The sequence below is a fragment of the Dermochelys coriacea genome, chromosome 18, assembly GCF_009764565.3.
Source record: "Dermochelys coriacea isolate rDerCor1 chromosome 18, rDerCor1.pri.v4, whole genome shotgun sequence".
Classification (NCBI taxonomy): Eukaryota; Metazoa; Chordata; order Testudines; family Dermochelyidae; genus Dermochelys; species Dermochelys coriacea.
In genome coordinates, this window is record NC_050085.1 from 6,170,668 (window position 1) to 6,197,366 (window position 26,699).

Consider the following 26,699-nt stretch of genomic DNA (forward strand, 5'->3'; position numbering starts at 1 on the left):
AGTCCTGATCCCCTTCCTGCATTCCAAACCCCTCAGCCCCAGCCTGGAACCTCTCCTGTGCCCCAAATCCCTCATCCCCAACCCCACACTAGAGCCTGCACCCCCAGCCCTCAATCCTCCCACACATCAATCCCCTGGCCCAGCCCCCTCCCACACCCTGAACCCCTCATTTTTGGCCCCACACTAGAACCCACACCCCCAGCCCAGAGCCCATACCCCCTCCTGCCTCAGCCCAGAGCCCCCACCCCATACTCCAAACCCCCTTAGCTCCATTCCCCAGTCCAGAGCCCCCTCGTGCACCCCAAATCTGTCTTCCCTGACCCCACCCCAGAGCCTACACCTCCAGCCAGAGCCCTCACCCCCTCCCACAACCCAATCCCAAGCCAGCCCAGTGAAAATGAATGAGTGAGTGAGGGTGGGGAAAGCGAGTGACAGAGGGGATAGAGTGAGCAGGGGCAGGGCAAAGGTGTTTGGTTTTGTGCGAGTACAGTAGAACGTTAGCAACCCTATTGAGAAGCCTGCATGCAGCCCCAGCCACTCCCCCATGACCCCCTACAGTGACACTCCAATAAGAAAAAGGATCATTACAGAGGTACACAAACAGCAGGAGTTTCAAAGACAGGCTTGTGATAACATTCCCTCTTTTTCCTCTTACGTAAAGGGGTTTCCATTACAAACTTCAAAACAGTAACATTTCCCATTGTCACTCGCTAGAAAAAACAATGGCTCAACCCTTATGCATCACAGCCAAGTTTCGTGAACATTTCCCTTAGCGCAGAGCAGAAGAAAAGCCTGTACTAGTGACTATCCATCAGACAGTTGCTCCTCTTAGCACGACACATGACCCACATCAACATGCATCTTAGTTTAATTAAGCCCTTGCCCTTTAGATGGGTAAAAACCAAAGACCCATGGGGAAATTTTCAGAGGCAAAACCAAACCAAAAAGTAGACACCTGCCATCTATACCTTTGAAAAATCTTCCCCCATTGTATAGGGATGCGCTGCATGTTTTTGCCGCATCACTTTGTTTATTGTTGGACATTTAATTGTATATTGGGGGTATAATTCCCCCGCCCTTCAGAATTCAATCTTGGATGTACCACAAAATCTGCCATGGTGCCTTCTGAAAGGTCTGAATTGGTTAGTAAATGGTCCTGAAAAGGGAGAAAAAAAAATTGCACTCAAGCCCTGATTTAGAGACGCACTGAAGTGAATGGGGCTCAGCACATCACTGGGTGCTTAGGAACTCCGAAAGTAGTCACCCAGCACCCCATGAGACAAAGGGTATCAGGTTTGCCTGATAAACTAGATCAAGTTTTCACTGTATTTGGACACGGTGCCCCTGTGCAAGAATGTAGGTGAGATTTGAGAGAGGCTAAGCAAGTTGGGTCCAGATCTTGCACCAATGAAGTCAAGGGGAGCTTCACCATGGAGTTCACTGGGTGGGGGATTAAGGTCTTGGGCCCCAACTCCCACTGAATTGCAATAGGAACTGAGTGCCCAAATCCCTTTGGCTCCTTTGAAAATAGCCAGCCTCCGTCATTTGAGTTATTTCAAAGTTGTGTTAAGCCCTTTTTTAAGGGGCAGCCGAGAAATTGGAAAAAGACAACTCATGATGCGAGGTCATAGCCCCTCCAGCGGCCTCACAAGGCATAGGATCAGAGATAACAAGGTACAGAGCCAACCAAAGGGCGCTGAGGATCTCACAGTAGGAATTGCTTGACTCCGGTCCACTTACGCAAAAGGAATTGTATTGTCCTCTTGTAAGGGAAGGCAGTGCAACGAAACATACATTTAACTGAAACAACAAAACTCCTCCCAGTCTCAATTTAAATCTCAAAACTTAACCCTTAAGGCTTGCTTGCTGTCGGTCATAGCAACAAGCCCTTAGGACAAGGGGGGGAAACGGCACAGAGGGAGCAATATGTGGGAAGAAAGCCAACAGATGCCACTGGACCAATATACAGTTTACATGAAAGCTAGATTTAAAACCCAGTCATTTAAAAACAATTGCCAGCCATCTTTTTATTATTATTTATTTGTTAAATTGCTAAAAATTCATTGGGGAAAACATTAACAAAAATGAAATTTACACATTTAAATATCAATGAAATCCACTTTTCATTCCTACACTTGGATGAGCCTAAAATGACGAATTGGGCAAAGTCATCCCGTACACCTGAGTCACAGCACCAGCTACATTGGATCACACTTTGTGCGTATTACATGAAACCTGTTTGTTTGGGGACAGGATGGGGGAAGAAATAAAGACCCACATTTCTGTCATTCATAGAGACCACTTTGGGAGCCATGTTGAAACCATGCAGAACATGCCTTCTGCAACACACACAGGGCAGAGGAGGGAAAGGCAAAGGGGCTGCTTTGTGTGTTCCTGGGTCCTTCCACTCCAGTCTGCTGACCTAGCAGAACATGAATGTGTTGGTAAAGAGGCCACAAATGAAGCAAAGCAGTGAAACATCATCATGCCAGGATCACCACATGGACTAGAACAGATGGAAATATGAATTGGGAAATGCACAAGCAAGACCGGGAAGACCCCTTACAGTTTCCATGTGGCTTGCAACCTGGTATGAAGCTATGATAATTGCCCACAGAATTACCCAGACCACTTCCTATGTCACTTTGTACAGTTATCTTCTGCAGTGAACTTCAAGCACTTGAGGGCTGGGGTATGATGTGTGCGTCTGTGGGGAAGAGTATAAATCCTATAGTGACAGACAGTGTAAATTCATTAGCAGTTGGCTTTTTAAAACTTTCAGGTTTTGCTCTCAAACAACCCTGGGTGAAAGACAGACATGCAAATGAAACGTGTCAATCTCATCCTGTACAGGGAAATCACAATGGAGTTCTGATCAAGCTGGGGCAGAGGAACAAAAACAAAAAAACCCCAAACACTGGCTACCCACTTCTGCTACATTAAGCAACAGCAGTCAACCCAATGCCATCATTGTGAAAGGCCCCTCTGCAGCCATGGCAGGGGTTAAAGCTTCAAGAAGAACATTTTAAATATTGATAAAGATACTGTAGGGCGGGATGTCTCATTTAATTGAGACAAAACTGCTTACATGTTAAATATAATCAGAGCTGGACTTAAACATTCTATATAACAGCATTAAAGGTGCATTCAAATATAGCTCACACCCTCAAATCAATTTTTCAAAGCTCAAGTGACACTGGAGGATCTGGGAGATAGACCAGGTTTTCATTAAACCCAGTCCAGCATTAACAAACCAACAGTGGCTGAATTTGTTTTGTCCCGTAAAAGGATTTCAAACCACCCCACCACAATCTTTGCATTTTACAAAACTGATTCTTGCACTCAAGATGAGCACAGAAATTGAAGGAGACTGTGTGCTGAAAATGCAGTGTACAAAGAGGTACCTTCAGTGCCTTTCAGTCTAACGGAGGCAGGTTTTACTGGAGGCCTGGAGATAAATATAAAGCCATGGTTGGATTTCTTTCATTTTTAAACCATCAGCTTCAAAGAAACCATTTGTGGCTTGTTGAATAAACAAATACCTTCTCAGCGGGGGCAGAATGGGAAAGAATACTGAAGTTAGAGAAGGGTTTTTTCCCTTTAAAAAGGCTTGTGATTCTAGATTTAGAAGACTGTCTTAAGCGACCACCAAAGGTCCAGTAAAACTCAGTGGCCCAGTGGAGACAGTTAAAAGTCCAAACAAAATCATATTGGAAATCTTAAAGGAGCCACTTCATGGTACATCCAATGCAATGACAACTATCAAAGATCTTCCCACTGTGCAGGTTTCACTGTGATTAGGAAAGGATTTCCTACTTTTATGCCACACATGTATTAAGATTTATTTTGTGATTAGTCTGCTCAAGGAATGCAGGCAGTTTCTGAACGTTTTCTCAGCGCTCAACCACCACTTCAGGACTATGCATGCTCAGTAGTTAACTAAATGCTCCTCTCTCTGAACAGCCCCAACTTTGCCTGGCCAAGGCAAAGCTGGAGACTATCCTGATATAGTGAAATGAGGGAAAGCTGAGCTTTGTGCTTCAGTGACAGTATTACCACCACAATGTGGTGTACCGCAGGGGCAGGTCACTTTCAGGCAGGTCTGGGTACTGGCTTCAAAGTGTATTTTCTAGTTCGTTATTGTTTAATGAGACATTGTGCAGCCTAGCTTGTCAGTCCCTCCCCCTGCTTTTTTTAAACCAGCATTGCCAACTTTCTGAACCTGCTGGTGTGAGCAACAAGTAGTTTTCGCTTTAGAAAGAGCCATAAAAATAATAAACCTTGAATCCTGCAATGTGTGAAGCCCCAGCAACTACAACAGGGCCGTGTGTGGGTGGAGCCTATTGCAGAACAGGGGCCAACAGATTTAACAATCCACAATGTCCGATGAAAACTGCAGGCTTCAGAAGCAGCCAGGATCACAGGCTAGTGAAAGAAACCTATGGCAAACTGGTGCCCCTCTGTGGATCAGCCGATCTCAATTGCAATTCTTCCAAGCTGCAGAGGGAAGGAAAGAGAATTCATCCAAAAGTGTACATTAAAAGGAATCGGAATTGATTTGAACTAAAGTCTTTGTTGATTTAGGTAACTGAATTCTCAGCATCAGTGATTACCCTGGAGGCTGTTAATGCTGGGACAGCATTCCACTTCAACCCCTACTTTGCAGGTATTTGTAACTTGGCTGAAAAAATCCCTTCCAGACTAAAATTTGCCAGTTCAGTGACTGCCAAAATGTCTTGTACACTCAAAGAAAGCTATAAAAAATTCAAAGTAATTGAAAAGAAAGCACTCTGGAGTAAGACTGAAGGAGTAGCAAACTGATAAAACGTAATATCTGTAGTAAAGGATGGAGCAGCAGCTTTACATCTGAATTTCCCTTGCTTTGGTTGGTTGATATAATTGTAATGTTATTTGGGATTAATATTATTTTCTGATGCATTATCCATCAGGATAACTTTAATATAAGCATGAACCAGGGAATTTGAACTGTAGTAACTGCATATATTACTAGCTCAAACAAGCTATGAAAAAGAATCGAATATGGTCTGTGTAGCTACAGTTCCGCAAAGCACTTAAGTACATGCTTAATGTCAACAGGACTTCAGCATGTGCTTAAGTACTTTGAGCAATCTGAACTTGTACACACACGTTTTCTGTTTGATAAGCAAAGATGATCTAAGACATCCCAGTGCCCGCAGGACAGTTGTCTGCACAGGTACAAGTACAGAGTGGAGCACTCTCAAGATAACAAAAGGATCCAGAACAAAATCTTATGGGGGGGAAAACTTAGAAGTCAAGCCTTAAGGATGCACATAGCCACTGATTCTTATAAAACATCCTAACCATGCATGTACAAATCGTTCTAAAATTGTAACTTCCATTATTTACTGTTTTCAACGTCAATGATGTATTTGTATGCAGTATTTCGGCAGCTTGCAACTCAAGACTGTCAGGGGTTCCAAAGTCATCAATCCAAGCTGTTGGTTTGATTGGAGTGCAGGACTTTACCCGGTGGAATACTAAGGTGGGCCGTATAAATTTAATACTGGATGATCCTGGCATTTCAATGTCAAACTGTCCTTTCTCCCTTCTAACTCTCTCATTGTATAGGACAAGAATAGTACTATCAGGCCAAAGCATTTAGGAAAAAAGGCATCTGTGTCATTTTGCTGATTAAGGATTACAGTAATGGCTGCAATACTGGTAGATTAAAAAAAAGCGCTATTTTCATTATGTAGCCACATTCAGCAGATAAGCATGGGTATTTATCAGTGCATACAAGCACACAGCCTCCTGCCTGCAGCTATTCAGTATGTTCTTCGAAGACCATTCTTACCAGCATACCTATAGGAACTGCAATTGGAGAGAGAGAGAGAGGAGGGCCCTCTATACTCCTGAAAAATTCTAAACAAGTTATTGGATCCTAGAAGTTTTCCCACTCACTCACCCCAAATTCTTGGTCTAGTTACCAGCAAAAGATAAGGCGCAGTGAAGCTCCTGCTAGAACACAGCAACAATTCATCCCACTGGAATGGAGATTTCTCCCCATTTGTAAACAGAATATTCTCTCTTTTTTTAAAAATAGGACTTTCTGAACCAAGCCCAGAGCCAGGATCATAGACTGGAAACTGGAGGGCAGCAATGAAACTGTGTTTGGATTTTATTGGTTTGTCGTTCCCTAGTTCACAGTTTAAATGCCTGCGTGACAGAGAAAGAGTTAAAAAAAGAAAGCCATGGTAAGAGGGTGGGGCAGGAAGGGAAGGGGTTGAACAGCTTTTGCCACATTATCTTTTTGCTCGCACAAAGTACAAGGCATTTGTTTTGGGATAGTACTTCACGTTCTGTTTCTTGTCCATTAGGCCACCGAATATGATCAGTTCCCCCCTGCCTTGCACTACAGTGTGTAGGCTGGTCTCTGGTGGCCCCACCACGGAATTGCTATTAAACACTTTCCATTTGACTTGCCCTTTCTCCTTGGTGTCTTTAATGTCTAGCACATACATCTGCATGGGTTTGCAGTTCATGCTTTGATACAAAGGCTTGCCGACATTCAGAGACTGCGGTGGATGGTGGCCCAAGCGACGAGCGATCGGAGGTAAGGAATGGCCATCCCCTTGGGCGGAGCCTGGGCGTGGTGCTGGCGCCACCTCGGCACTGCTCCCACTCTGGCTACCAGGGGATCCTGGTGAAGACACCAAAGGAGGACTTAATGCTGCTGAACCAGATGCACCTTTGGAAGACAGGGCCTTGACAGCCTCCAGGCTTCTTCGGAGTGCACCTGGTGACACCGCCCCTGGTAGGGAACTAGTGACATGAGGTGGGGTATGGATTCCATTTGTCTGCTCTGGGGGATTTCTCATGCTTCCACCAACTGTCCTATTGTCCACAGCATCCATTTGACAGCTAACGGAACCTGATTTCTGATCCCAATTCAAATCTACAGACCCTAAGCATAGATCTTTCTGATCTGGTAGCGATCCTCGTCGCGGCGCCAGGGAAAGTCCAACTTTCAGGTCATATCCTTCAGCAGCAGAAGGTGTGCTGGGCGATATGGCCTGTACAGGACTGTCCAATGAGGCACCCCCTACTGCTGCAGCTCCAGGGGATAAACTCCCACCATTCAGTACAGGTGACCCATCCCCTCTGGATGGGGACAGGCTCCCTTCCCGGGAGCTTGATGGTGTCTGTCTTTGTGCTCTAGGTCTCAGGGTGCCCCAGCGGCCATTCACACAAGGAGCTTCATCGGCGTTCCTGACTGGAGAGTGAGAGCGGTATTCCCGTGTTTCAGGAACCAGGGCTGGTGGCGTGGCACTGATAGGAGACGGGCGAGAGTTCAAGCTGGGGCTAAGTGGAGCTCTCCCGCTGGGAGCCTGACTGAAGACCACAACACACTGTCCCACCTAAAAGACAAAAAATGAGCACACTATTACAAACTGCTGCAGAGATGTTCCTAAACCCTTATGGGTGTGTTAGTGCATTGGTGAAAAACGTACGCTGGAAACTAAACATCCAATGAACCAGCAGTCACGGGATATTCCACATGAGAACACCGTAGCAGAGACCATATCATGTTAACGAGCCAGGAGATCTGATTCAAATAAATAAGCTTTCCCTCATGACAAATTCCTCTTAGTAATACCACCCTGCCCCATTTCCGACCCCCTTACCCTGCATGCGGGATGACACCATAGTTCAGGGGCTCCATGGTCTTCATTTTCCACTTTCAATGGCTGCCATGTCCAGGGGTTTGTGCACATGTGCAGTAGCCAAGCATCCTTAAACAGCTGCGAAGGAAAGTGTGACAAAACCAGAAACTTAGGCTTAGTGCAGAGAGATCTTCCCCAGAAGCAAAGATTTCCAGAAGCCATCTTCCTACAGATGGCAAGGAATCCTGGCCTGGAAATGAAAGCACAGGATGGGTATTCCGGGTTCTATCCCTGACTGGGATTTCAAGGGCAAATCACCTCTTTGTGCCTTAAGTTTCTCATCCAATTTCTAATTCTGGCCTATCGCAGAGGTCGTGTTTGTAAACTGCTCTGAGATTCCTGCATGGGTGCTAAAGACCTGCAATGCATTTTATTATGAGTTATTTATGGGTAACTATAGCACAGGTGACAACTACATGAAGTCTACAATTCAGCTGCCAAGCCCACCAGTCAAGATTGCTCTGCAGTACACCAAGAAGTTGACCTATGGAGCTGCTATTGTGATAACGTGCAACTGTGACCACTATGGCCGTATACAGAAGCTTGTGTCATACAAGGAAGGGGCACACATTTGGTGTTCGTGCTTGCACGCTTTATATACTTACTGCATTTGGACCGCCACAACCACCAAGGATTAAAATGGTTTCATCATCTATAATGATCTAAAGGGGCAAAAAAGTATTACAGATTTGGAAGACAACAATATTTTAAGCATGACCATCACTGCTTTATCATGAAGCTGTGTGGTTTCGCAGGACTCTAGGCAAAGCAACATCCCCGTCTAGCTCCCTTAATGTACCCATCATATCCTTCCTGCCTCAGCCTACTGACAGAACCTCCTTTAAGGGCTAGAGCATCCTCTCCTCTCTCTCACTAGCCTGTCTGAAACTCTGGCACCTTTGTGACTCCACCTAATATACATGGACAATGAATCCAGGAGGTGGAGTCAAAATGCAACTTGCCAAGTGGAGGGAACTAGTTAGGGAACTTAACTCTGTTCATTTAGCACTCAAATGCTCACGGTCTGTATTTATATGGTCCCTATCATCCAAGCTATCAGAGTGGTACGGTGAGGAGAGCAGTATCAATGCCCTGCTGGTACCAAAGTCAGACAGAATCTTAGAATATTAGGGTTGGAAGGGACGTCAGGAGGTCATCTAGTCCAACCCCCTGCTCAAAGCAGGACCAATTTTTGTCCCAGATCCCAAATAGCCCCCTCCAGGATTCAACTCACATCCCTGGGTTTAGCAGGCCAATGCTCAAACCAGTGAGCTATCCCTCCCCGTCATTCCCAGGACAGGAGATAGGGAATCTGGGGCGGCGCTCTGGCATGCATGCTGTAGGGCTTATGCAGGGTGTCAAGATAGGGCTCCAGAGAACTAATGATCTTACTGGGCACTGTCCATGTCAGTTGAAATCTGGTGAGTCTAGTAATACATGGGGTCCTGCACAGGGCAAGCACAAATGGATCCTTTATATGTTGAGACAGACTGCAGTATTTTGCTCAAAATGTTAAAATGGGAAGGTTTGTTTTTTAGACATGTCAATCACAAGTCTTGGCACATGCACAAAACACGAAGATATTTACAAACTGGCTCAAAATCAAGAAGTTTTAAAAATGCATCCTCTCAAAGTGGTGAAATAGGTGGAAAGGGGGCAAAGGCCTGGCATGCTGAGACTGCAAAGATGGCTTAGAAAGGGGGAATTACTTTTTAGAAGCCCCTCGGGTGAGGATGGGAAGCTGATCACAAAATGAGCGATGGGATTTTGCTTCTCTAACTTATCCTTGATACTTCGTGCAGGCAGCTAGAGCTCCTTGTAGAGCTCCCTGCAAGGTACTGCAATGTTTGCTGAATAACTGCAGGAGACAGTCACCTGAGATTGGCCGCCACGTGGGTGAGGGGTAGGCCCAGAGATGTTTGGCTTGGACCAAGCCCACTGCTCGAGATCCAGAACCCAGACGTCATTACTCCTGCAAGGACAAGATGACAAACGTGGAACCAGAGGTACAGAGACCCAGTCCCTTGGGATCTCAAATAAGCAACAGTTAGGAAGACTGCAGCACTGTTCTCATTAGACAGTAGTGCTCAAACCTCAGGGCACATTAGCAGAGTTAAACTACTCATTCCTCCCACAAGCAGGGGATGTGTGTGTATTGGTGTGTCACACGGGTTACCACAGAAAAGGGAAACAGTAATGGGACAGCAGCCAATCAGGAGCATGCATCAAGTACTAATTAAGCTTTGTTCCAAGACGGGGCAGCAATGGGGAGGTGGGGAGCAGCAGGCCCAAGGCTTCACAAACACGCCACAATTTAGTATTTTCATAAATACAAGCTTTCCCACCCAGAGCTGAAGCCATGCGCCAGGAACCTGACTTCCCCTCCCTTATTCCAGTCCATGGCACTTTCTTGAACGGAGCTTGCTGATGCAGCGCACTCCGAAGTGAATAAACTGCCCTTAGCTGAGACCACTAAATTCACTTTCATTTTAAGAGCCACTCTGACCTCGAATCCTCCCAAGTGGAAGTCTAGGCCTCCATGCGAGTGGACCACGGCACACAGCCTCACTGACTTCACTGGAGCTCCATGTGGGCTCAGTGGTTTCACTAAACGATGCTGATCAACTTCACAACGTGGCATGAATCAACAAAATGAACAAGCTCAGCTCTAGAGACTGGCACAGCAGAGGGGGAGGGTAGGATTATGATGCACTGTCACAACTCTGGGTGGAAAGCTTGCATCAATTCTGCCCACACCGTACTTGACCCTACCCAATGTTTGTTCCTCATTTTCATGTTCACAGGATTCCCATTAATACCTCTGAGGGAAAAAAGGTATAGACTTACATTTGCCGAGATCCTAGGGAACCTCCAAAGACAATCATTTTGTCGTCTATTACACAAGAGGAGTGGCCTGCCATGGGAGGGGGGCCGTGTGTTGTCACTATGCAGTTCCACCTAAGGAAACAGGTGAGGATATATTAAACTCTGTGAATTATGTTACAAATTCCCCTCAGATTTCTCTTCCAGAGATGAAAAAGGCGAATGGCCAATTTTTTTTTTTTTTTTTTTTTTTTTTTTTTTTTTAAGAAACAAACAGTCTTACACCCTTAAATGGAAAACTGCCTCCTGAGAAAGTGCACTGGCTCATGACTTTCTGGTGTTGCAATTTCTAGCCCCCGAGATCTAAACGCTGTCTTATTGAAAAGGGGGGCACTGTATCATTTGTTATGTATCAAATACCAGAGGCCACCAAGAGTGCAAAGAGCAGGGATTTATAAAACGTAAATAAACATGAAATAACAGAAGGTGATGACGCAAACAACAAAGACAGAAAAAGGATAAATCTGAGATGGAGCATTTTAACTAAATGCTCTGGTATCAGAACCAGCAACACTATTTGAATGGAGGGCAGACGAAGTTTAGTTTGGAACCAAAAGCGGTCTGAAGTTAATAATAATAATAATAAATAATAATAATAATATGTAGTACTGTTTTCAAACTAAAGTACAGCCAAGGCACGTCAGCTCATACTGGAGTGTAGTTGTGCTGGGAAAGTCAGTTGTCAGAGAACACGCTAGCAACATGGAAAAGAAAATACATTTCCTTTTTGGCTCTAGATCTGTACCAAATAAATCCCTTTGGGGAGGAAACATGTTTCTAGCTCCTTAAGTGGGCATAGCACTTTACAGGCAAACACAAAAGAAAGGCCCTTTATGCAATCTGAAGAGCAGAGAGATCAGCAATTCAAAAGAATTAGTTCAAGTCTAAATAATATCACAAGAAACAGCAGGTTCATAAAAGACATTACAGAGAAGAAAACCTTATGGAAAAAACTTCTACAAAGACCAAATATGACTAAAAGCTAGTATTTGAAAATGTTAGCTTGCTGTAAACTGTTTAACATGACAAGGAAAGAGGATCTTAAATTGGTAGTACTGGTATTTTCAGTGAAATTTGTCCTCAACTATTATCATTAAGTATTTAACTACAGCACACTAAAGACACTGCCCACAACTGCAATAGATAACTGAGCCTTTTGGTGATTAAATGCCCATATGAAACAGAGGTAGGATTCATCGCTACTTTATTAAGGCATTAGCTCATATACATCAGTTCTGAATGGAAATAAGTTGTAAGTGAGCACTTATTCAGGGAAAGGGGGGGGGCTAGAAAATGAGTTTTGCGAACCATCTTTAATATATTTTTCTGATGTTCCTAGCTAATCTTAAAGGATGACAGAGCAGGCAGCAATTCAGAAATAGGAAGTCTATCTGCCTGAACTGGCTACTGGAGCAAGCTTCGCCACCATCTCCTGTGACCCCAGACCTCCTCCATCCTAATCCTGAGATATGTCCTGACCAGACGGGGCCATACAAGGGAGATACAGATGACACCCCCACCTCTGCCAGCTAAATCCGAAATACCACCTGGGATGCGAGACTTCGTCTGTTCCTCCTCTTCTGTTCCACATGTCCCTTTTCTTCATCTTATTCCCCTCAAATTTTTTACTTGAAGTAAAATCCCTAGGTGTTAAATACTGTTTAGCTTTTTTTTTTTTTTTTTTTTTTTTAAAAAGACATAAGAATCAAAATGTAGGATCAAATGAACTACGTGTTCCAAGTACTTACTTCTACTCTCAAACTGTGCACCTATACAGCCTCAGCAGCAAGAAGTTAAGAAAAAAAATGGATTAGTTCCATTTTAGTTCCAACTCTTAAGAAAATAAGGAAACTATGGTCATCGGGGGAGCTCTAATAGGACTCTTGGCTCTTCAGGTCTCTGCACATTACTTCGCTAGATATTTTACCCAGGGTCACAACAGCTTCAGGACATTTAACCCAAGATCAGGGAATGTTCATTTCTCCTTCCTCCTATGTCTCCACAAGCAAAGTCGGTCAGAGGGATTCAGCCAAGCTTTTAAGAGCAGCTCTGTATGAATAGACAGAGTGTATGGATACACTTTCAAGGTAAAAGGCATATTTCCAATCCAGACTCTCAGGATGTTCTCTTACCAATTTTTGGAAGGCGAGTAGGTATGTATTTCATCAAAGAACCTCTCCGGCTGGTGCAGAGGGTAGGGGCTTGGCCGTGTCCACCCACCAAACAGCACAAGCAAGTCCTTATACACCACTAAAGTGGCCCCCGCCTTAGGTGATGGATAAGAACCTGGAGGGGAGCAGAGAAAGGAAAAAAGTTAGCAAACGGCATTTCAAAACAGCAGCCAAGCTGTGCGCGGATCTTACTGAAATGTGACAAAAATGGAACCTCCCCTCTAAAAGGCAGAGAGGAAAAGATGACAAAATTAGAGGAGGGAGCATGGGAAGAAAGCTATTTCCAATTTGTGTCATCGTAATTAGTACAAGCCTGAAAGCACATCTCACGTATGCCAAAACGTCTGTCAGTCAGTGACAGGAAATTACTAGCTTTCTAACATATCACCTTAAATTATTGCTTTAGTGCTGAATAAAAGCAATAATTATCTCCAAATAACTAGTAACTTTTCCCCAAGGAATATTTCCTGGGTACTTACAAGCCACAGCATATTATGAATCTCATTTTACAGAACTAGGAAGATGCAAAATTAACCCTACATATTCCCAGCAGGGATTAACAGTCACATCTCAGAATCTGGAGCAATGGCAGACTGCAGGTTACAGATGGCAGGAGAGAATTCTTACAATATGAAGCACTTTATCTAACAAGTTATCTTATCTTAGATTTACTCCATTTAAAATTCTAAAGGCTTACTGGTACCAGTCTTGGTTATGTAGCTCAGAGGAGGCATTCTGGGCTGTACTGCTGCTGCATGTAAAGAGAGGGAAAAGTGGCTGTATCCCTGGGCTTGAAATCTGTTGCAATATATTACCCAAAATCCGATGGCTTTTATTTTCTATTTTACTAAACCAGACAACAAACATTGATCTCACCTCACACTCCACGCTACCAGTACATTACTGAACTGACTCGTTATCACAGAATATCACGATTGGAAGGGATGTCAGGAGGTCATCTAGGCCTACCGCCTGCTCAAAGCAGGACCAATCCCCAATTTTTGCCCCAGATGCCTAAATGGCCCCCTCAAGAATTGAACTCACAACCCTGGGTTTAGCAGGCCAATACTCAAACCACTGAGCTATCCCTCCCCCCAATAAATTATAAAAGTTATAATCTTGACCTTTTTTTTTTTTTTTGAACACCTTGTCTTTGTCATACTACTCAGAATTAGTTCTTAACATGACTATTTTTGAACTGGCCAGAGATAGACTTCTCCAAGGCAGACACAGTCCTCTCCCAAGAACAGTTAGAAAAGGATCACATCCCTTTGAACCATCAAGGAACCTGCCACAATTCACTGAGAAAATACAAACCTTCCTTGTGCTAACAGGCTGAGGTGCTGCACCATGTGTGACCTTGAACAAAAACAATCTGAGGTATAAAACATTCTGGATTACTTCCCAGTCAAGTACTAACATTGTCCCACACAGAATAGACACAGTGACACTTCCCCCCAAATAATCCCATGTCAATCACCATATCTGAAGTGATTCCCTGTACTTTGCAGAGAAGCTTTTTAGCACCTTTTCACAACAGTACCCTGTAGCAAGGTCATAATGACAATCTGTAAGGAGACACACCACACAAAGCAAGGATAAAAACCTAACTGTGCCCACAATTAGAAAGAGAAATTAGAAATGCACACTTAAGCAAGCCTGACTGCAGAAACTGATGTGCAATTCCAGGCAAGGCTCATGCATTTGGCCAAAAATGTTCTATTACCATCTAAAATGCTGAGCTAACGGACCCAAGCTAATTAGTTTACAATCCTAATAGAAAAGGAGTTCTTGTGGCACCTTAGAGACTAACAAATTTATTAGAGCATAAGCTTTCGTGAGCTACAGCTCACGAAAGCTTATGCTCTAATAAATTTGTTAGTCTCTAAGGTGCCACAAGTACTCCTTTTCTTTTTGCGAATACAGACTAACACGGCTGCTACTCTGAATCCTAATAGAGCAGTTTATACAGAGGCGCATTTCAGTAGGTAATGAGACACAGAACCAAGACTATTTTTGAGAAGTGAAAACAGCTATTTAAACATTCCTGCTTTACAGGGGACTTGTGAAACTTCTCTCAATGTTTGTAAAATGCTTTGAGAGCTTTGGATATAAAGGTGCTACAGCTGTGCAAAGCCATTAGTCCAAGCCTGAATCTCAAGTGACAGGAAGTTCGAAGCCTACACGTGAAAGCATCCCCCACACAAAACAAGACGACAGACTGTCCCCTGAGCCCCAGGATCCTTTTTTCCAGACATGAGCACATTTTGCTGTTGCTGTCAAATGGAGGACAAAGGGGGGAAAAAACATGGAGCCCAAATGGTAATTCACACACTAAAATATATTTACAGTAGTTCCAAAAATATTTAGTTTCCTTAATGACTAAAATGAAGTGGTTCAGATTTGATTGCTCTATGCCACTGATCAAATTCTTAATATCCACTTTTCATAGCTAATTACTTGGCTGTACAAAATTAAATTTTCCCAACACAACTGTTTTGCATTAAGAGCTCCGAGAACCCACCAGTCTTAAGGAACTAGCCAAGGAGATTGTCTTCTTACATCACCGGTGCCAGGTGAATGTAGAATTAATGGATTCCCAACACAAAGATTTAAAATATGGTATATGCTTAAACCCCTAGCTTGGTGATGACAATAGATATTTAGCAAAAGTTTATCTCCCACTAGAAAGGCAAATACATCTTTCTTTTCTATTGGAGAATAATATAAAAATAGAGCATTACTCTATATTAAATAAAGGCTGATCAGTTTCTAAGTATGCAATTAATATGCTGGTACCAACTCCAAAGCTAAAGATGCATTCTGATCAGTTCTTAAAATGGGTCAGAAATTAGTTTGAAACAAAAAAAAAAAAGTGTGCTAAGAGCTGGGAACCTGGGAAGAAATCACTACAAAAAGATAACAGACTGACTTGATTCCTCTATAACGTATAGTCAGGTAAAATGACAAATCTTGTCACTGCTATGACCTGAAGGTCAAATTCCTGACTCAGATACACACAACCCCCAACCACATCAACAGGAGTTGTCCACCTGTCCATGGGGGCAGACACTGGCCCTAACCGTTTGAGACATTTGGTCTACTAACAGATGGCGAACAGGTGCATTACTGGAGTGAGGTTTTATTCTGACACGAAGGAGAAATCACAATTTGGTAAGCCAGGAAAGTACTTTCAGAAGAGTTAATCTAGAAACCAGATAAATGTGAGACAGTTCTTCATGGTTTCATGTGAAGATGGAAACATCAACCAGAGAACAGCTGTGAAAAACAAAGTACAGAAGAATACACATCCACTACACTGATTAAGCTGACCAAGCAAGGGGGTGACAGAAGGCTGTTTCTGTTCTGAGCAATGGAATAACCACATTGCACCTTGTAGCAGCAGATTCTTTATCTAAAAGTCCCCAGTACAGAAAAGGCTAACAAATGCAACTGAGAAACCGCCGTGATAGACGCTAATCTGAAAATGACTTCATCTCAACATGCTAAACACACCATAAACTAAACACAATCTCCTTGGCTGGCTGTCTGACTCCCCATGTCACTTTGCAAGTTCAGGCATTTGAAAAGGTCAGGAGCTTCTTTGAGAAGAATATGAAACAAGAGTTCTGACTGTGCACTCCAAAGAAGGGAGCTGACAGGCAGCCTTCCTGACTTCAAGTCTCAAGCGTGCAGAATGCAAAGATGAAGTATGCCATCAAAAATGTCACAGGGACAGGCTCAATACTTGGAGCTGCAAAATAACTCCTTCGAACAGCTTTATAAAATTTGCTTAACAGCATTTCAAGGCAAAAATCAAGTTCTTCAACACAGGTGGGCTTATTTCTCTTTATGACTTTGTCTGTTAGAAGCAGAGTGACACATAGCAGTTCTCAAACTTTAGCAACCCAAGGACCCCCATTTTGATTTCAAATTTTTCATGGACCCCCAACCCCCCACTCAGCCCCAGGCCCCATCCCCACTCCACCCCTTCCCCCCAAGGTCCTGTCCCACCTCTTTCCGCCCCTGCTCCACCCCTGCCCCTTCTCTTTCCGCTCCCTCCCCCGAGCGTGCCCCATCCCCACTCCTCTCCCTCCCTCCCAGCGCCTCCTGCATGCTGGGGAACAGCTGTTCCAAGGTGTGCAGGAGGCACTGGGAGGGAGGGGGAGGAGTTGAGCAGTGGGGCCGGTGGCTCCAGACAGGATTCCTCCCCCAACCCTTGAGTGCGCCCTGAATAGCTGTTCCCCAGAGTGCAGGAGGTGCTGGCAGAGAGGACGAGGAGTTCATCTGCAGGGCTTGCAGACCCCCTGGATCCGTGGACCCCAGTTTTAGAAACGCTGCACTACAAGGTGAGTTGTCAACCACAGACAGATCTAGTGGGCTCTGTTTTAGAATAAATTACTAGCTACATTCATCAGCTGACTGTGCTGACTTCTGTATACTTCCTGCTTCAACCCTGCTCACCACTGATACTGATGTAAAGAGTCTTTATGGGAAGCACAATTCTTGGATCCTTTTCCTTGAGGGTAAGGATTTCAGCATGCAGAGGGCCTACCAATGACTAAACATTTCAAGGATACAAGGCTTTGCACCTTTTTGCTTGCTGAGATGTTTCTGCCAGGCTTCTGGTTACTTAATTTTCAACTGATGAATCTGCCAACTCATGAAGCAGACATGAATCTTTCAAAGAGGCACTCTCCAGCCTCCAGGGATGCTTTGAGAAGTATTCCTCCCCCTTCCCCCTCCACACTCCTAGCCTCCCTGAGGCCAGGTCTAGCTGAAAATTTAGGTCAACCCAGCTACTTTGCTCAAGGATGTGACAAATCCTCACCCCATGGAGTCATAGCCAAACCAACCTAACCCCCAGTGTAGACAGTGCTAGGTCGATGGAAGAATTCTTTTGCCAACCTAGCTACCACTTCTTGAGGTGGATTAACTACAGCGATGAGACAACTGTTTCTGTGACTGTAGAGAGCAACTACACTCAAGTGCTACAGCAGCCCAGCTGTAGCGATTCTAGTCAAGACAGAGTCCCATCACAAACTAAGACAAAAAGAAAAGGAGTACTTGTGGCACCTTAGAGACTAAAATTTATTTGAGCATAAGCTTTTGTGAGCTACAGCTCACTTCATCGGATGCATTTGGTGGAAAAAATTTTTTTCCACCAAATGCATCCGATGAAGTGAGCTGTAGCTCACAAAAGCTTATGCTCAAATAAATTTGTTAGTCTCTAAGGTGCCACAAGTACTCCTTTTCTTTTTGCGAATACAGACTAACACAGCTGCTACTCTGAAACCTATCTAAGACAGAAGCTTATATTGCAAGTATTTTCAATGTTTTAAAATACATGTATTGTAGTACATTTAGGGTATGGACAGTCTAGTAGTCTCAGAGCTACATCGTGGTAGCATGTGACGTGCAAAGTTCAAAACTAGCTCTGTCCTTCTACCAGTATGACTCCAGAAGGGCGAGCAGAGAAGCTCCTCAGGCCACAGAATAATCACCATGAAGTGAGGCCTTCATGATGACAAATTAAATAAGAGAAAATAAGATTGTTCTAAGGGGAGACTTTGTGGACTTTCTATCTAGGGAGGTTCCAAGTCTAGATTACGATTTCATATTTGGAAAGAGCTTTGTTTAATGGTTGGAAGAGCATGCATGGCAACTGGGTCTCTAGCAACACCCCTCTCCAGCGCTATTGATCATGTCACCTGTTTGAGAACAGTAACTCAGCAGAGGGTGAGAATTTTCCGGAAAAACAGCAGGATCTCACAGGTTCCCAAATCCCTACAGTTCATTTAACAGCTTTAGAGACATCCAGGCATGTCCCAATATGCCTACACAGTGTGTGGAAGTGAGCCTCTCAGCCTAGGTCACAGACTCGCACTAGTGCGCTAAAAGTAAATGTGTAGATGTGACTGTTTGGCCTGGAGTGCAGGCTCTGAAGCCGGGCGGTGGCCTTCCAAACCTAAGCTGCAATGTCAAAGCACTGTCTCTTCAGTTCTATTTAGTGTGCTGGTACATTACCACACGTCGGCGAACCCACACTGGCAGGCTTGCTCCCAAATGCAATGTAGACACCCACTCTCTCCTTCTTGGAAAAGGAAAGTTCTTGGTGCCAACAGCCTTTAAAAAAAGAACACTGAAAACAAAACTGGACAAGACACTAGAAAAGCAACAATCCTGCCTTGGCAGAGAAATGGGCTTTATTTTACCTCTAACTTTTATTAAGCGAATTGTAAAGGTGGAGAAGCATTTGCAGAGAAGCCACCAACATGCTGCTGGGCCTTAGAAAGACAGCAAAATAACCCCCTAAAATTCAGGGGGGATACTGGAAGTGTCAGAGTTTGAAGGACCAGGGAGTGGTGACTTCTCAATACATGCAGACACTGCCATTTTGGTAAAAGCAGAGCAGTACTGATAAACCTTGGAGCATAAGACAGTACAATCAGAGCAGTGAAATTGCAGAAAATAAAACCAAACTTCTTGTCTTGAAGCCAGATTTTCCATGGGAGAAACTCTGAACAGGCGTGCATATCCACATGGATTTCACCCTTCAGGATAATCCTGCACTTAACCCTGCATGCACTTAATGTTATCAGACACAAAGTCATTGGAACAAATTTAACTAAACTTCCTTGCCCTCTACCTCAAAGAAAGGATATAAACCAATGAGAACTGATGATGAAATCTGGATAATCAGATACATGAAGCAACATTCTGTGCCATTGTTAATCCATGCAGATGTTTCCCAAGCTTTTTGGCCTTCTATGAAATCGGCCAATGGCAATATATGAGCAACTGCAACGGAATGTAATTAATCAAAATTCTCCTGTGTTTTTACAGTAAGTTTGCTACAACTATGCAACAATTCTGAAAAGCTCATTTCTTATGACCGATTCTGTGCAATTCATCTCATAACTAACACCCGTACCCTATAGCAACTCCTCCCAGGAAAACCTGCAAATTGAGTGGCTGTCAATCAATTTTATAACAGATATGAGATTTAACAAGCTGTGCACATTGATGGAGAGTGTTGTACTTGCACGGCTGAAATTACTGCCTTCAACCTCTTAAAACACCATCCCAAATAATTCCCCAAAGAAAGCATCAACTGTCAAGTTACTGCTTAAATAATGCACACCCCCGGAAAACAAAATTCAGAACTCCTGTTCTCCAGTGCTACTTGTCAAACAATGAAATCCATTGCACTAATTCTGAATGATCTTTAACAGCTGGTCTGATGTTCAAGCCCATGTTTATTACACTGACTGCTGGGTTCACAGTGACAATACTTAAAAAGCCGGATCTCAGACCCTCGCACATGGAACTTCATTCATCTTTGCCATATGGGGCATAGCTTGGTCCCAAGGACAGGTGTGCTGCATTCAACATCATAAGGACTTCAGCACAGTTTGATATCCATAAGTCCTTGCCTTCATGATCCAGTCCACATTTTGCTCTTCAAAAGCCTTTCCCAAGCAGTTTGCTGAGTGGAGCTCTAACAACTGACAACATGAGGTGTCCGAGCCTGGGAGAGCAGCAGTTCAGAGGTCAGAAAGCAAAGTGACTGGCAGAGAATGAAGTTTCCTGGTGATCACAACATAAGCATCAGAATTAGGTAATACTACAGGGGAAGTGCTAGGAGAAGGAAAGTCAAGAGGAAATCTCCATAACGTTCCTTGAGGGTACTGATAAACTATAGGTCCAACTCAGTCTTGAACCACAGGTCTGGGAAATATTGTAATTCAAAATATTCAGCTCCCTTGTACCCAGTGCCTGATAATCACCCTTCCTATTTCTGTCCTGAGACATTAAAAACTAGGCAAACATTGAGATTTTGAGTGGTCCCAAAAGACATGAATTTACTACTTGCCTAGACTGGGTCTTCTCAGCACAAAGACCCTAAAGGAAGAGTCAAGAAAGCATTGTTCAGTTTCTCCTTTGCAGCGCCATCCTCTTTTAATGCCCCTTGTAATCTGGGTTTAGGAAAAAAACCCACTTAATTTGCTCCTCCTGCTCCCAGGCTTCACAGTGTAGAGAAAAGGAGAGAGGTGTGCCCTCTGGAGCATCTCACATGGGAATTTAGTTTAATATAGAAAGAATTAAACAAGTTCTGAATTGCAACTTCACAATATAGTCAGAATCCATTTCAACCATAAGCTTTTCAGGGCAGGGACCCTGCCTAATGCATCTAAGGCACCTGCACAAAACTAGCAGTATATGAAATTCCAAGTACCTTTATAGTACACCTCTACCCAGATACAACGCTGTCCTCAGGAGCCAAAATTTTTTATAGCATTAGAGGTGAAACCGCATTATATTGAACTTGCTTTGATCCACCGGAGCGCGCAGCCCTGCCCCTCCGGAGCGCTGCTTTACCATGTTATATCCGAATTCATGTTCTATCGGATCACGTTATATCAGGGTAGAGGTGTGTAAGAGCGAAGGATAAAACCTTTCCCAAGCTCCTAACTGGTCATTTGCTACAAAGCAAACTGAGGCATCGATCTTACTAAATAAATATGCAGCACACCTCTCAACATTAAAACACAGCTGCTTATTCAGAGAAAGGGTTCTCTCCCCCCCCCCACTCACTCAAGTATGGCACTCCCATCCCACCCTGCAAAAAGAGTTATACTGGCCCGAGGCCCAGGAATATTCAGACTTTCTTCAGTGAAGGATTTAAGGTCTGATATCTTGCCACCCTATGTGCAGAACTAGAAACATGGGTTCTATCCCACTGGAAAGGGGAGATTCCCAGGCTTTCCAATGGGAACAGAAAACTACTGATAGTCATTACTAGAGGTTCCGACTCCCTCTAAGTTGTATAATTGGATTCATGAGGCTTGTTACACTAACATTTGTCAGGAATGTTCCCACTGCTGCAATACCATTTGGGGGCAGTGACAGCAAGGCTAGTGTAAACAGGACCCCGGATGTCCCTCCCGCCCAATTTGTCATCTAAGGCAGTTGTAAACTAGTTGTTCTGTAACACGCAGCATACACAGAATGTGTGATGGTGTGGGGAAAAGGTTTTTTCAGCACTAGTCTGGGATGAGCATTGTAACGTAACTAACTCGTCTCTTTGCCCCTCGTCAGTAATATCATTCCAACAGAGCGCTGAGTAAACCTTAAGTTTCAGAGTAGCAGCCGTGTTAGTCTGTATTCGCAAAAAGAAAAGGAGTACTTGTGGCACCTTAGAGACTAACAAATTTATTAGTGCATAAGCTTTCGTGAGCATTAGTAAGCGGTCACCAAGTATTCCATATAAAACACAATCAACTTGACAGCTAATAGCAAAGCAGGAATTAAATTTCTTGAGATTAGTACTGTTTTAAGCTTTCTTTCAACTTGCGTGTAGAAGCAGAAAGCCAGTCAGAAAAATACCCTTTACTGCAATGCTCTGTTCAATTGCCATATTTTTTCTGCCTGATATTGTACTCTATAGAATTCAAGTGATTTGAGTAATAGTGAAAATGCTACACAAAGCAATGTTGGGGCTAATTAAAGGCTTTCTGATCTGAAGTGGGGATGGAGGACTGATCAGCTCCTGCTGCTCATCTTCCCTTAAGGATGCACATGGAGAAAATGGAAATTGCTTTATTATACTACCAAGTGCCAATATAAAAATAATTGGCGGGAAGGGGGTTGGGTGTGTGCTGCTGAGCAGATGGGTACACTCAATCGGTTCTCTGCTCCACAGCCATCCCACTGAACAGCATTGCTAGTTCACGGCTCTGTTTTATTCTCCGTCTCAAAAGGAACATTTCCTCTTGGGAGGAAGAGAAATATTGCACACAAAATACCCGTCAACAAGACAGTGTGGTTTACATTTTTACACCGTCAAGAGAAGCTCCTTTCCACAGCACATGTAACTCCACCCCTTTGTACATATACTGTAACCAAACCCTGAGCAAGGGAGAGCAATGGCTCTACATGCACAGCCTGACTGCACAGGCTGCAGGAGCTATACAATCCCTGGCATCATGCAGCACATTTCAAGCCCTCTGTACAGGGATTGCTGACTTGAGTAGGTTTACAGCAATGAGCGAAATCTCTTGGCTCTTTCAGTCCATGTCAGTAAAATCAGAGAAGTTACAGGGAATCATTTACGTACAATGTTGCTGAGTTATAGCTGCAGTGGGAACCAATTAAATTAAATTTCATGGGTTTGTACTGAGAGAGCATCTCAACCATCACCTTATATTTCCTTAACATCCTGTTTGACTGCATATTCAAATAAGCTTGTTCATTAATTACCTATAGCATGATGCCAAAGAAGAAAAGGACACCATGGTTCTTTCAACTTCTTGTCACTGAAACAAACAACCGTTTATTTGAACTTATTCATAGATTCATAGATACTAAGGTCAGAAGGGACCACTCTGATCATCTAGTCCGACCTCCTGCACAGCGCAGGCCACAGAATGTCACCCACCACTCCTATGAAAAACCTCACCCATGTCTGAGCTATTGAAGTCCTCAAATCATGGTTCAAAACTTCAAGGAGCAGAGAAGCCTCCCTCCAGTCAACCATGCCCCATGCTACAGAGGAAGGCGAAAAACCTCCAGGGCCTCTCCAATCTGCCCTGCAGGAAAATTCCTTCCCGACCCCAAATATGGCAATCAGCTAAACCCTGAGCATATGGGCAAGATTCACCAGCCAGATACCCAGGAAAGAATTTTCTATAGTAACTCAGATCCCATCCATCTAATATCCCATCTCAGGGGATTTGGCCTATTTACCCTGAATATTTAAAGATCAGTTACTTACCAAAATCCCATTATCCCATCATACCATCTCCTCCATAAACTTATCGAGTAGAATCTTAAAACCAGATAGATCTTTTGCCCCCACTGCTTCCCTTGGAAGGTTATTCCAAAACTTCACTCCTCTGATGGTTAAAAACCTTCGTCTGATTTCAAGTCTAAACTTCCTGGTGGCCAGTTTATACCCATTTGTTCTTGTGTCCACATTGGTGCTGAGCTTAAATAATTCCTCTCCCTCTCCTATATTTATCCCTCTGATATATTTATAGAGAGCAATCATATCTCCCCTCAACCTTCTTTTAGTTAGGCTAAACAAGCCAAGCTCCTTAAGTCTCCTTTCATAAGACAAGTTTTCCATTCCTCGGATCATCCTAGTAGCCCTTCTCTGTACCTGCTCCAGTTTGAAGGAAACTTGGAGGACTCTAAATATACAGATGCTCATGTGCTTTTGGATCTGGTGCTCTGCACTTTCATTAGAATGGATGAAAATAAGTGTTGGGGGGAGGGATGCAAGAAAATGGGAATCACAGCATGTACAGGTCAGATGTACCTGGAGACAGACCCTAGCAAAAAGCTCCAGAAACACACTACATGCTGGAGTGTGGGAATTTCAGCATCCAAGCCTGGACACAATTTTTGCATTTGGTTCATATCTGTAAATCTTACCGTTAAAACCAAATTGCCGCGCCCCCTAAAAAAATGTTGAGTGGCCACACACCTTTTAGCAAAAAAAATTGCCAAATGCTTTTTTTTTGGCTTTCAGTTCTCTTAGAACATGAAATGCACTTTTTTCCCTATTCTGGTAAACTGCTGAAGATAAAGCTCTTTGAATTTTTCCATATGCAAAAATTCACCTTTGGGCTGCAAACAGACCAGATTTAGGCTAGTGTTTTTTCATTCGGGATGCATGTATCAGTTCTAATGAATTTTCCTCCTAAGTTTGATGATGGACAAGTAAAAAACTAAAATGCTTTTAAAGTAACTAAAATAACTAAGGATGAAAAAAACCAAACAATTTAAACAGACCCCTTTTAGTGACCGAAGTACAGAACAGTCTATTGTATTTCTTTAAAGATATAATACTGATCGGTAAATATATTTTTAGTTTGAAAACACTATTACATATTAGCATTTAATTTTTTGCACTGGTTAAAGGCATACTAGTATAATTAATCTCAACTATTTTTATTGAAAAAGGGTATTTTTCTTTGCATGTGATCCATGAGCATTTGTTAATTTTGCCAATTTCATCATGATCATAACGTGACTTTTCTATAATATGCTGGGACAATAGTCTTTGTCTTAAGAAATTTCATTCCAAAGGGCACTCCCCTCAATAAAAAATTAATACACACATGAAAATAGAGTTAGAACAAATGTATATATTCAACCAACATTAGGGAGCATCACTAATACAGAGGCATAATAAGGACTTTAACTTCATGGAGCAAAACCAGACAATACTAAAGCACATTTAGCAGTATGATTATTTCAAATGATCTATTCTACTCTTACCAATAGGTGTCTCTGCAGTCCACAGTAAACATTATGCCATAGAATTTTAGAAGGGCCTCACTGTGTGGCATACAACATTCTGAGATTCTTTAATCCATTTCACCTGACGATCTCCATATTCTTTACAAATGTTGGCAAATTAATTCTCAACAAAACATCTGTACTATAGGTATGATACATATTGGTATCTCTTCATTCCACCACTGAAGCAGAGCCACCTCTGGGGTGGGATACAGGTATCTAAAAGTAACACTATGTAACAGTTTAGGAGAGGAAATGAACTCAGTATGCAAATAAAATTGCATGGGGAATTTAGTCAGTTTATCAGGGTGAGAATCTGGCCAAGATCCAGGGATAAATGCTTCTAATCCAGTTAAAAATGCCACACTGCTCACGGCCTGGGGATTCATTTTTCACCTGAAAGACAGCTTCCTTGAGTACACTGATCCTCACACCATGCTGGGACACTGGTCCAATCTGCTAGGCTGATCAGTTTTCTTCCCAGGGCAATCCATATAATAAATAGCAGCACATTTAAATATTTAAGGGTTGTATGTAAGACTTTTTTGTAATTTATTTTTCTAAATCTAGAAGGATTAAGGCAACTGACTGAGACCAACAAAAAGCAAAGTGTTCCAAGTGGAGCCTCTTAGAAAGCTGTGTAAGTAGCAGTTTAGTAGAGGCCTCGGCCATGATTTCCAAAAACAGGTGCCCAAAGGTAGGCTCCCAAGTGGCTGATTTTCAGAAGTGCTGAATATTCAGAAGTTCCCAGTGAAGTCAATGGCAGTGACTGGGTGCTCAGCACTGTTAAAAATAAGGCCATGTGTTTAGGTGTCTAAATAAGGACTTAGGAACCTAACTTTAGGTACCTATTTTTGAAAAGCTTGGTCTCATTTACTAAACATGAACACAAATAGTTTTCCCCAATTTTGGTATAAAATGCTTGTCAGCAATATTTTCCATGTTTTCATGTAACCTGAGGTCATGTTTTAAATGAGTGTGCATTACACAACTCTCCAAAAACCCTGAATAGTCACCCTCCTTCCACTACATGCATCAGATGAAGTGAGCTGTAACTCACGAAAGGTTATGCTCAAATAAATGTGTTAGTCTCTAAGGTGCCACAAGTACTCCTCCTCCTTTTCCTGTTCATAGGAATCTTTACATGCTAACTTGGAGAAAATGGGGAAGAGAGGAGTAGCAAAAAAATTCCTTACACCATTCTCTTTCTGACAAGGCGGCCTGTGAAGGGAATAGTGGGAAAAATCCTTATATTACTCTCTGGAGGGATTCATGCCCATGGACCTTGTCTGTCAGAATCTAAATATGAGGAGGTTAAAGTAACAAGTTATTTTTCATTCCTTCCTACTACAACCACATTGATAAAGTCTTATGGAGGGGCTCTCTGGTTGTTTGTATACGTTTCTAAGAAAATAAAAGCAAAAACTTTCAGAAACAAAGATAAGATGCTGAATACAAGAAGAGATTTCCAAAATTACTTTTGCTGCACTAAATGAATGCTCGGGAAGGGAATCAGCAGCTCTTCAGGGTCAGCTGTCTTGAAAATTCACACTGAGGGTTTCTGGTAATGTAAACGACCTCCCAGAAACATGAATAATTCTGGCAGTCAACATAATAAAGGAGTTTGAAG

At 43.1% G+C, this 26,699-nt stretch overlaps 1 protein-coding gene across 3 annotated transcripts in view; it reads right to left on the reverse strand.

Annotated features, from left to right (window-relative positions):
• Positions 1-2,022: 2,022 nt before the first annotated feature.
• FBXO42 (F-box protein 42) overlaps positions 2,023-26,699 on the reverse strand; it is a 73,059-nt gene continuing 48,382 nt past the window's right edge. Inside the window, exons 5-12 of one of the 3 annotated variants that reach the window (XR_006276301.1) lie at positions 13,458-13,511; positions 12,722-12,875; positions 10,554-10,664; positions 9,582-9,678; positions 8,312-8,368; positions 7,668-7,784; positions 5,970-7,400; positions 2,023-4,497 (exon numbers count right to left, since the gene is read on the reverse strand). Coding sequence is in view for 2 of the 3 variants with exons in the window: in XM_043499806.1 (XP_043355741.1) it covers positions 6,285-7,400; positions 7,668-7,784; positions 8,312-8,368; positions 9,582-9,678; positions 10,554-10,664; positions 12,722-12,875; positions 13,458-13,511 (1,706 nt within the window). In the remaining variant the exon portion in view is untranslated. Of the gene's footprint in view, positions 7,401-7,667; positions 7,785-8,311; positions 8,369-9,581; positions 9,679-10,553; positions 10,665-12,721; positions 12,876-13,457; positions 13,512-26,699 lie in introns of all 3 variants that reach the window. The other 2 variants (XM_043499806.1, XM_043499807.1) reach the window with 2 other exon arrangements.